The sequence below is a fragment of the Lissotriton vulgaris genome, chromosome 12 (genome assembly GCF_964263255.1).
Source record: "Lissotriton vulgaris chromosome 12, aLisVul1.2, whole genome shotgun sequence".
In the NCBI taxonomy this organism is placed as follows: domain Eukaryota; kingdom Metazoa; phylum Chordata; class Amphibia; order Caudata; family Salamandridae; genus Lissotriton; species Lissotriton vulgaris.
The window spans coordinates 86183663-86196150 of record NC_141700.1 but is presented as its reverse complement, the minus strand read 5'-3'; the positions used below and the strand labels follow the sequence as shown (position 1 = coordinate 86196150).

At 41.3% G+C, this 12488-nt stretch overlaps 1 protein-coding gene across 2 annotated transcripts in view; it reads left to right on the top strand.

Moving 5' to 3' along the window:
• The window catches only part of LOC147673413 (mucosal pentraxin-like), a 97769-nt gene extending 86864 nt beyond the window's left edge, over positions 1 to 10905 (top strand). For both annotated transcript variants that reach the window (XM_086947275.1, XM_086947274.1), the window contains exon 3: positions 5029 to 10905. In XM_086947275.1, the coding sequence (XP_086803401.1) occupies positions 5029 to 5696 (668 nt within the window). In that variant the 3' untranslated portion in view covers positions 5697 to 10905. The remainder of the gene's footprint in view (positions 1 to 5028) is intronic.
• The last annotated feature ends 1583 nt before the right edge of the window (positions 10906 to 12488 follow it).

Sequence of the window (12488 nt, the reverse complement as noted above, 5' to 3'; positions counted from 1 at the left end):
CATTATCATTGGGTGTCCAAAGTTGTGCTGCATGCCAGCCTCAACCTGAGGGAACCTCTGGTATAGGTAGTAGTGTCCAGAGATAGAAGGGCACCCCAAAAGTGAAACAGGGGAGTTAGAGGGTTTTGTCTAAAAGGCAAAACTTCACCGCAGGTGAACTTTAATAAAAAATGGTGATGTTTTGTTGGTAAAAATGAGTGGGTATAATTTCAGATCGTGTTACTGGATCTCTTTATATCACTTATATGACAAAGTCGACATGTTTCTGCTCCATTTAGCCCAGCTGGGTCTGCGGAGTATTCATCAGGACAAACAAAACGGACAACAAATCAGTTACTTACACTACTTCTGAAGTACTCAGTAGTGTCATTCTTAAACACTCTGTTGCTAAATCAGTCAAGGTTCCTTTTGTTAGGAATCTTCGCGCTTCAACAGGGAGCGTTAGGATTATCTGGTCCTGAGCCGCACAAGGAAAAGTCTCCACGTCTAGTGCTGGCTCTGCCCCTGGACCCCTATGACTCCCTCAGTGCTGAAAACCAATTAAGACCCATCTTACATATACATCACGTTTGTTCACTTTAACCCCTTCCCTGCGGGGCTAATTCCCCCACGGTGCGGGGGGGGGGGGGCTGAGCGCGGCGCCGCGGTGCTCATGACGAGACCAGGCCGTCATGAGTCACGGTGGAGCTGTGCTCATGATGGCCTGGGCTCGTCACGACCCCGCCCACTCATTAATTCTCCCGCACAGGCGGGGCATTAACCGTGCGTGGGCGGAGCACCGGCATTATGACAAGACCAGGCCGTCATGTGCTCAGCTCAACTGTGACTCATGACGGCCTGGTCTCGTCATGAGCACACAAGGGTTACATTATACATCCCTTATTTAGATCACCCGTTTGGTCTTTGAACGAGCAGCAATTGAATAATGCTATGTCTTATACCACAGCTGGTGTTGCCATACAGTATACATTTGCACATGCTGTAAGTGCTTTACAGAGTTAGATTCCTTCGGTTGGCACTACAACCTGTATATTAATTATATATACAATTTAGGAAGTGGTCCGTAATCATCTATTCTTGTTAACGAAATGACCATATCTCGCAATGAATATATGATGTTAGTATACACCTGTAAACTGTGCCCTCAAGCTGCGTGCAATTGAAACCGCCAGCTGATTCAAAGAAGCATGGCGTGCGGAACCGTATCTTAAATCAAGTATGTGATGTTAATATACGCCTGTAAGGTGTGCACTCATGCTCTGTGCACAATGAAAACGCAGACCAACCACAAAGTGACATGGTGTGCGGGAACAGGTGCATATGTCCAAATGTAACAGAAAGTGACAAGTGCCACAAGCCTGGAAGACTCGTATATAGATTAGGCGCCTCGTATGTTATATTATTCAGATTTTGGATATAAGTATGTGAGTAAATCTATATACACCTCAGTACCTGTATTCTTCAGTATCAATCTAAAAAGTAACAAGGCAAAAGCTCAGGATCAAAAAAGAGTGCTAGTGTGTGATAATCCTGAAGAAATCATTATGTAATCTTATCCACGTACCAAAAATTCGTAGTTATTTCCCCAAACTATAGTTATAATATAAGTAGATCGCAAACCCAAGTTCAAGTGAGTATGTGTCACTTGTAACCTACAGTGAACAAAACTATACCGAGTAACTAGTCCAGATCTAAATACTACAATAACTAATTGTATTAATAGCCTGTCAGTTCCTTGCCCCAGTGCGGGCAAAAGCTCTGTGACTTCTGTTTTTGGCGTGTCCGACCGAACCGTGTTCACAATGGGCGCCATGTTGGCCATGTCTTAAATACATGGACCTATCCATTTGTTAGAAAATGTACAAACTAAAGTCCGTACGTGTTGGTTCCGCCATCTTGGAGTGTCTGTATCAGTCGATTAAATATATGAGGTGATTATGTGTGCATGAATGTGCATGCATTTATGCATACAAAACTCATTTCCTGAAACATACGTCAGTGTGTGTAGAGTTAGCAAAATGTATATAGTAACTGCTGAAATAATATTCTTGTTGCTAACAGACTGATAGTATGGTCATCTTCCATTGTGTGAATTTATACTCCTCATAGGAATCGGACACCCACTGTGATATATCTCTCAAAACCAGAGATGGATTGATCGGCCATCGACATTGTATTCGTCTTGTGAAACAAGATAATTATATAGCATACAACATAAGAGCTGTGTCTGCTCAGCTTGTTAACCAAGTATAAGGCACCTCATCATGTATATTGTTTGAATAGGAACCCATCATTGTTTTTACTCGAAGTGAAACAACCTGTACTCGCATATCCATAAATAGCAATCACTTAACAGGGTATGCAGAGGTAAATGATTACAAAGTTTCTTAATTGAGTACATATTATACAGATCATATCCAATTTGGAACATCACTGGTTCTACATCCATTTACAAAATAGATCCGTACACATTATTAGCATAACATTTTCTTCAGGTATTTTACAACTGCGAATATCACACTCACATATGCTTAAAATGTTCTCTCCGCGACAGGCAAAAACTATCATTACAGGGGTGATTATTCAGGTACCCAGAAAATAGTATAATTCCTGGTCTATGTTCAGACCATATTCCACTGTCTGTAATTTCATGATCCATGTAGCTTCTCTTCTTCTCATGATCAATTCCCTATTACCACCCCTGGGTTCCTTGGGCACATGATCAATTCTGTACAACATAAAGTTCCTATGCATTCCCTGTGACTCGCAGTCGTTCATGTGAAGCGCCACTGGGCATCTCATGTCACCGGTTTTTCTCCGCTCTCACACGTTCACACACCCTATCCTTGAGAGCGTGGATGGTGTTTCCCACATTCATACGGTCACACTTACACACAATAATGTATACCACAAATTAATGTGTGACCTCTGCAGAGAGTCAGACCTGGCCTTGTTGGGATAAAATCTTCCAGCATCTTATCCTTCTTAAGTAGATGCCAGTGTTTCTTCAAACATTTGCAATATTTATTAGACAGTCCATTATAATTAGGGGTCCCAGTTTTATTTTATTTATTTTTTTGACATTTCTGTCTGTATTTATCCATATTTATTTTTGTTAATTTTATCTGTCTTTATCCATATTTATTATTGGGTTTTGTGAAAAAATGAAGCTGAAACTGGTATATTTCCACATGTACTTAACTGATAAATATGCACTTATGCTTGAATGCCTATCAAGTTTCAGCGCTGTGACACCTGCAGAAGATACATCAATGCACTTATATGAAAATATGCAAATTTCAGTATCAAACTTATGCATATCTACTGCTGTTTAAGGCTCTTTACTAAAACTCCTTTTTTTTTAAAACACCTATCAGTCCACACAGCTATTAGCCTGGCAGTCATGGTAGAGAGTATTTAGAACCACTCAAAAAGCAACACAATTTCGGTTTTTATCCACTTTTAAAAAAAAAATACGTACAGGAAAATAAAAGATTTTCTGCCTGTATTTATCTGTAAAAATTAGTAAAAACGGAGAACAGGGAGCATTATTTATAATTAATAATATGATGTATCTGTGTGTTCTTGTCCCACATCACCTCTCTTGTACTTAACGTGTGTTTGCTGTATATACCAATGATTCTTTTCTGTGCTGATCTTACTACATTGTATGTTATAGTCTCTTTCTATGAACCGTGTCTCTATTTCTTGTATACACTTTTGGTATTCATGCTCCTGACTGCAGTTCCTTCTGGCTCTTATCATCTCACCAACTGGTACCCCATTAATGTGAAAGTTTGGGTGGGCACTGGTAGCATGAAGGGTTGCATTACATGATGGGGGCTTACAGTAAAGTCTACTAAGTATTTTGTCCCCCTTTATGTACGATTCCACATCTAGGAATTTAATTACTGTATTTCTGTGTTTTGACGTAAACCTTATATCATCTTCATTCTGATTAAGATTAATTGCAAATTCCTTAAGTTGTGTTTCACTGCCTGTCCATATCATTAGGCAGTCATCAATATAACGGCCCCAGTACAGTTTATGCTCATTTTGCACCATTCCGGCCCCAGATAAGGTCCTCCTCAAATGCACCCATACAAAGGTGGGCGTACGAGGGTGAAAATCTGGACTCCATGGCGGTGCCCTACAACTGTTTGTACCATGATGCCTCAAATAAAAACATATTGTTTCCAAAATCATCTCTGCCATAGAAATCAACATTCGGGGATGTTCTAGAAGCGTCACCGGTCTCGTATTCAATATGCTATTCAAAGCATGTAACCCCATTTTATGCAAAATACTGTTATAGGGAGATACCACATCCAAGGTGACAATTCACATCCCAGGTTCCCATTGTATATCATCCAGTAGGTTTAAAACATGTTTGGTGTCAAGTATGTGTAATGGAAGTTTCTCCAAAAATGCTTGTAAAAATAGATCCACATATTCAGAGTCTCTCTCCTGTGGCCCCCAATACCTTATACCGTGGGTCTTCTTGGAGGAAATCTGACTCCTTATGAATATTTGGAAGGGTGGACAGACAAGGTATCTTGGACGGTCTTTCTGAAAATAGTGATATTCATCAGCAGTCAGTAAACAGTTGTCATACCAGTGTTTGAGCTTGGTGTTAACTTTTTTTGTCAAATCAATCCAAAGATTGGATTATAATCTATTTTTTTATAGCAGTATTACTAAATTGTGAGTTAATTATTCAGTGTCAAAAGTGTGACACATTGGAGTGCTCCATTGAACAAAACATATAGAATAAATAAAAAGATATATAAATACATAAATAATAAATGGATAAATAAATGCAGGCATACAATAATACATTAGTGGTTAAAGTGTGTTATCAATGAAATCCATCAATACATATAGAATATGCATACAAATAAAATGTTTGCATACATATAATACAGGGAAAATAAATAGATACATACATAAATGGCTTCCATACTTATGTGCCATCATCCCTCTTCCAAGGAACCATACATTCTTCATGACTCTTTTCTTTTGTTACAGACATGGATGGCCAGGTATTTCTTTTCGCAAGTCGATCTGCCACCAACTATGTGACACTTAAGCAAGAAGTGACCTCGCTGATAGGTTTCACCGCCTGTCTACGTGCATTCACAGAGCTAACGGAGGAGTACAGCTACCTTTCTTGCAACAGCCCTACTCAAGACAACAATCTTCTAATTTATTACAGTAAATCTAAGGAAACTCCATTTGAGTTCCACGTGGGTGGCGAGGAAACACGCTTCAGAGCTGCAAGCCCCTCATTGGACAGAAGCCACCACATATGTGGCACCTGGGATTCATTCACAGGGGTGGTCCAGATGTTTCTCAATGGAAAGCCACTTGTCAGGAAAGTCATGAAAAAAGGCTACTCCATTCAGGGTCCTCTGAAATGTATTCTTGGCCAAGAGCAGGACTCGTTCGGAGGAAGCTTTGACATAAAGCAGTCTTTTGCGGGTGAAATTGATAATGTACACGTGTGGGATTATGTTTTGTCGTCTGCAGAAATACACCAGGCCTTTATGAATAACAAATACTTAAATGGCAATGTCATCAGCTGGAGGGACCTGAGGTATGACATCACAGGAAATGTGCTGGTGGAGCCGGTGCAACAGAGTAGTTGTGATAACCAGGCATGTTATGAAGGTTCCCCAAGATGTGACGCAAACTAGTGGTTGCAGATCTTTTTTATAGATATTTAGCTCCATATTTTTAGTTGAAGAAAGTGGCATCCCTGTAGATGACACTATTACTGGCCACTAGAAGTGGCCCAGTATTTTCAGAACTTGTAATTCTGAAGCTCCCCACCCTGTTGCACAAGTGGCGAATTTGATGTTGGGAAACTGCAATTATTTTGGGCAGGAACTGCAGGCAGAGGCATCAGAATCTAGAATATAGTCATATAGCACGCTGCCTGAGGCTATACCGGTTATTAAAGGCCGTACCCGAGGTTTAGGCCTGAGCCACAGGCGAGGGCCTATCACAAGGTGAAGGCCTTTAACAACAGGTATAACCCGAGGCAGAAGAGCGATAAGGCTATTAGAACTTCCCACCCCCCAAGAGTATAATGTTCTAATAAAAAAAGGGAGAAACATGAAGGCAAACATTGGAATGTTGGAGCTCTGGGCTTATACCAACCATTATAAGTCTGAAGCTACTCCATTGTTTTCAATGGAGTTCCCAATATTCCAACATTCTAATTACATTTACATTTCTCTGTACAATTCGTAAAGCATGGAATAAAAAAAAAGAGTATTTGCAACATTTTGACCCCTCTACTTCATCCCATCCAGGAATCTCTGATTGGCCACTTCACACCATAAACCACAAACTTTCAAGAGACTAAAACATGGAGGCAAGTCTTCAAATGGTCAAGGCCAAAGCCATGGAATGACCTGAACCCACCTTGAGGACTAAACAAAGCTCTCTGTCCTTTAGAAAGCTCTTGGAAGCAGACTCATTTAGACTAACCTCTCACTAAGATCTAGACTTTAGGGTAATAAGAGAGGAATATCAGAGAGGCACAAGGCCTCACATTCATTGGAACACCTAGTGCTTTCCATACTCTTGATAATTTCCTCTGACTTGATATGTGTAGTGGTCCGAAGTATCAACAAGTAGCTTGCCATGTTTTCAAAACAAATATATAAATAACACATACATTAAAAAAGAGGAATTCATTCACAATATCAATACTTGATGGTCTGACACACTGAACGGACTCTGAATGGACTCTGAAATTGGGCTCCTCGGCCTAGCTAATTGAGGTTTTCCATGCCTAATGCCTGCCTGCAGCATCCAGATGTTATGTTATTTATTATATGTATAACTCAATCTCCCATAAGCGCCTTGGTGGTGTTGGAAATAAACACATACCCTCCAGAAACAATAAAACCAACAGGTTAAAAGTATAGGATAAAGTTGACAAAACTCAATAATTAAAACGTAAACTGTTAAGTTTGTTTATGAAAAGGCATAAGCAGTGTTGCTTTTCATAATTCCTGCGGCAGGTCATTCCATACTCTGGCTGAAGCAAGTGAGAATGCCCTATCTCCAGTGAAGGCTGTCATAAGTACAGATACCTGTTAGTAGCTCTCCTTTGTGCAGCTCAATTAAAAGGGTTCATTAGGTCAAGTTAATATATGTATACCAAAATTGAAAAGTGTGTATCAGAGAAAAGATTTTGGGTATTTTCAGAACTCATAAGCTGATATTTGGAGAAAAATGCTTGAATTTTATTTAAAGCTGATATTTGACTGATAAATAATGCGGTGTTGGGGAAACATAACTAATATCATTTCCTTGGTGCCAGAGGCATCACACATATGGTTGTTATTATTACCCATGATGCACTATGGTGAGCACTGCTGGAAATATTTTGTATGGTATCTACTAATTTAATCTGGTTAGAAGTGGTAACGATTAACTAATATTTTTGGTAGCTTGGGATATTTTCACTGAACATAAGTACCTCTTATTACAGAAAAGGTTGGAGACCCCTGCTTTAGGTAGACTCCCACACACAAATTCCTCCTATGACACTTTCTAGAGTTAAACGTCACGTGACATCACACCCATGATATAATCAATTATGCAAAATTGCACTCACCCCCAAAAAGTGTACTGTTCACAGCAAACTCAGGAAAAATGGAAAACTAAGTAAGTAAGGCAGCTCAGCTTCAGTCGCTGCAGCACACCAGGTCTAACTTATAAACAAGATTTTCAAGTGCCAGGACAAGCGTGTACGTCCTCATGGCAAGTGAGTAGGTCTAACTATGTCTGTTAAATGTACATTTACATTTCAATGTGATGGGTTTGTTAGGTTTCCTGTCCTGGGATATGATTCACCATATTAATTTGAGGAATGGAATGCTGGATAAAAAGCTGAGAGGGTTCTACTTTCAAGAGGACTGGCATTATAAAGGTTGCTTCCACACTGGGTATATCTGAAAAATTTGGAAATTCTAATACAAAATTGTTTTGTTTTGCTATTAACTGATTCATTACTTTTGGTCATTGTTATTGAAATGTAATATGCTTTCTGTGATGTATAACCCTGAATTTGTTTGTATGCCATCTTGTATACCACAAACCTAGCCGAGCGCCATTCAGAGTAAAAGGCAAAGATATGATCAGGATGGGATTGTGCTTATTGTCACCAGAGATGGCGAGCTTGTTATTCATTCAAAATAAAAACTCAAATTGGTAGCCTTTGTTGCATCCTTAATAATAATGTTGTATTGATCAATGTTAGAACATTAAATTTAGGGATAAAATGTTTAGGGTCAACGTAGCAGGACATTTTGGCTCAGAAATATTCTGTCTGCCTGTTGATGTGGGCGGGCCTCTGCTTAAATGTTGTTACCCCATCAATACATCTTAATACCATCCATGGAACACATTCACACCTTCAGTGCGGCGCAAATTTTCACGCTGTGCTGAACGTTCTATTGAGCGGGCGGGGCCATGACGGAACGGTTCTGTCATAAGCACAGCCCAACCGGCGCTCATGACGGAACTGCTCTGTCATGAGCACCGAAGGGGCGAACACAAGTGCCCTGGGGGTACTTTGGGTATTTGCTCCCGCTTTCTGCGCCCGGGAGGTACTTTGGTATTACAGAAGGGCCGCAAATGCTCATGCATCCCCTTCTGTAATACCGATAGCGCTGGCGCACATATAGTGCCAGCTCTATCACCAGAGGGTATTCCCTCATTTTCATGGGGGCTTGACCCAATGCAATTGAGGGAATTCCTTTGCCTCTGCACCCGAGCCATATAATGGATGCGGGCACCGAGGCAAAGAAGCCGTCTGGAGGCAAATTAACAGTGCGCCCCATACGACAACCCTTTGGAGGGGTAAAGGGGGCACCATGGACCCCCAGACATCCCCTTGCTGGGGGTGCAGTCACTCACTGCACTTGCCTGCAAGGGGATCTCTCTCCACTCTTAAAAGTGCAGGCGCGTCTCCGCCTGCTCTGAGAAACACGGAGCGGCTTCAAAGCAGCCGCTCCGTTTTTCACATGAATACGCTGTCCCCAGTGCAGCGTGAGTTTTGACTTTTAAAAGGTGCGCCCGGCGCAAACAAAGACAATGCGCTGCATGTGTAAGATGGCCCCAAGTCTTGCAAACTGAAGCTATTTTCAGGTGTAACAAGGTTTATGTGCCACTAGCATTCTCTCCCTACATGTGCTTTCTGGTTGTAAACCTGAGGCAGCTGGTAGCGTGTCTAACTCTAGGGGACCGATTGATTGCAAATGATATACTTCAGGCATCCTGTTGTTCTGCCTCTTGGGAGTGGAGACATTGCTGAATCTGATCACCTTTTGTCCTAATTCTGCGATCAGCTGTTCCAATACCAGAGTGAATGTCAGACAAAAAGAAGCATATGTCATGAGCGGATGTAACAAATATCCCTTGGTAAAGAAGGTCAAGCCAGGAAGCATGCATCCTGATACACATGGCAACGTCCAAACATATATGTTATGAAACTGTGTTCTAAAGTACGTCCAGCAAGAGAGAGCGGGATGTCGCTCAGTGTGCCGGCACTGTGGTGCGGCCACCATCAAGGCAGAACAAGGTTTTTCACTTGCCTGACAGCGATGCACTGGTCCCCAAGTTACCTTTCTAGGTATTGGCTGGAAAATCTAAAGATTGTCTTCTAGATGCAGTGGTCACTGTATCTAGATTTGGGGAGTGCACTGGATGCACCTTCTACTGACATGGCCTCACCCGTTAAGACACATTGATCAAGGCTACTGGAGCATGACTGGACTGAAGTAATAGCAAATAATGTCTTTTGATTTTGGCCACTTAGCAACTTTTGAATGACCCAACATACTGCAGACAAACAGTTTGTTTACAAATTACCATTTCAACTCAGGAAGTGGAGAGACTATTGTTCCAAATGGCCCGCGGTTGGTTTCCGAGATAAAGTCATCTACCACGATAGGAAGATGTCCATTGGAAGTTACGGTCTATGGAGACAAATGGATGACTTTTTAAAGATGTGCGGTATCAAACACCCTCCCACTCTTTTATCACACTGGGTGAAAGTTGGCAGCTGATCACCAGAGTGAGGCAGGTTGGAAATATGAGATTTGGAGTTTATTGTGAAATTACAGAACCACACAACACTTGACCGTGCGTAAATCAGGGTTTTTGCTGCTGCCTGGTCATGCTCCTTGTTGGAAGGCGTGCCCGGCTTGGGTGTTCTGAATTTCCATTGTGTGAAAGGAAAAGAAACAATCTACTGCGTTTAAAGAGTCTGATTTTGCCACTTCGCTTACAAAAGCAGATTAAAAAAGGTACACTTTTTATTAGAAGAAATCTGAAGCAGGTTTGCATCCTAATGTGTGTTTTATTCAAATTGGCTCATTATGTGAGTAAGAGGAAGAAAGCAGAGGCCGATACATCCAAGCCTCACAATATATTTCTAAATAGATTATAACTTGTATGGTAATATTTTTGGTATATGTATTGTACTCTTTCATAAGAAGGCAAGGAGATCAGCTTTACTGTTAATGTGAAAGAAATAAATAAAGCCAGAAATGAAAGATTTAAGATTATTTTAAGTCTGAGAGAGCAGTGACCAGACTGCATCATACATGGGGGTCAGCTTTCATTCCTTCCGGCAGTCGTAAAACTGTCGTAAGTATGGGAAAACTGTAGTAAATCAGCGCAACAGTGTTTTATTTATACTTGCACAGGCTGTCAGTGGACAGTGTAAACGTGTCTTTCTACCAGGGATCAACTGGAGAATTTGATTTCACAATTTCCTGTTTTTTGACCGTGCTTACACCAGCAGATCTGACCACAACAAAATGTTTTCCCAAAGCCTAGTATTCAAAATCTTGACCCATATAAATATCTTCCTACAATAGAAACGTGAACTTTGAGTCATGTCTAGCTTTAATTGTTGAGTGGAAAGACATTACAGTAAAGTGAGAAATATGAACCAATTATTAATGCATTAATCATGATATAACGAAGGAAATTGAAATATTTCATGGCAGGTCTGTGTCTCTAAAAATGTTTTGAGAGTGAGGAGGAGTCAGTCGCACTTCAGCTGACTTGAGGGTCTTGGTGCCAACCAGAGCTCCGTTTGAGCGCGTTGCGCAATGCATATTATGCTGAAGTCGCATGATACTCGCTGAAAAGATGCTCCAACACCCCATCAAGGGTAGCAAGCACTATATAAATGCAAACTTGTCCCCCTTCTATTCCTCCACTATCCTTCTCGATCCAAATAACTGACTAAAATCCACCACTCAAATGACTTCATATTTCACTATACTAATTCACCACTAATCCTTTATGGGTTCTGGAGTAGCGTGCTAATCGCCGAAAAATTGCTGCAACACCTCATCAAGAGTAGTAAGCGCTATATAAATGCAATTAGAATACAATACAATAGTTCCTCTGCCTCACACTGCCACACCTTTTCGTCATCCTTTTTTCTAAATTTCTTTTTTTATTGGAGGTCCTGGCAGCTGCAATTTGCTGCCAGGCTGCTCCAATTGGAAAAAAACAAATTGGTGCACATTTAACTTATGTTTTCTTTACTGCTAATAGATTGGTAGCCACCAAATTGGCCACCCCACAAAGGTCAATACAAAAATTGTCAGCCATGTCTTGTCAGATGTGTGAGCATGCATGGTTATGCATGTAGACATATAAGTTATCACGCGGGGACACCATGCAATAGCATTGGCAAAGCCAATAGGTTGGCAGTGTAAACCACAAGAGGTGACTTGTTGGCTTTGCCACTGCTTGGTAAATCTTGGGAATTGAGGTGGAAGGATACTTGTAAGTCTTGGAGACGTTTATCCCAGTGTTGTGGGACTTACAGAGAGAAGGACTAGCATCAGGCTGCCCCACATGGAGGCTAAGACAAGTCAAGTTTTTGAAAGCTAAATCTTCCGGGCCAGCCAACGATTTAAACTCTGTGCTCCTTTAAGTTGGCAGCACAGTTGAGTAGAAGAGTATACATCATCAAAATCCGATTATTTCTAGACGAATCAAAAGTTCTGTCAACGGCCTTCCTTCAAGACACCCGAACGTCCCAAAATTTCCCATCCCCAATATTTAAGAGCTGGATTGCGAAATATATGGCCCTCTGCCGCTGACACTTAGGCGAATCGGATTGGTTGATTTGTGTCACGTGCATCTCACATGGGGGCAATAAAACGCAGGTGCTGCTACTGTCCAGTCAACAACTTTCTGACAAAGTGGGTTTTCAACGACGGTTGCTTCGCATCGGACATGTACATTTTCATACATCATCAACTGCCCCATTACTATGTCTTCTGTAGCAGTAGCCTTTACATAGCGCTTCCTACTTTCTTGTGGTGTGCCAAGGAGCATAAGTGAGAGGGGTGGCACGCTGCACCGGGGGTAGCGCTTACTATGTAGAGTGGCACCTGCGTGTGTGAGCGACCATGAAGTGCTCGTTTGCAGCCTTTTGG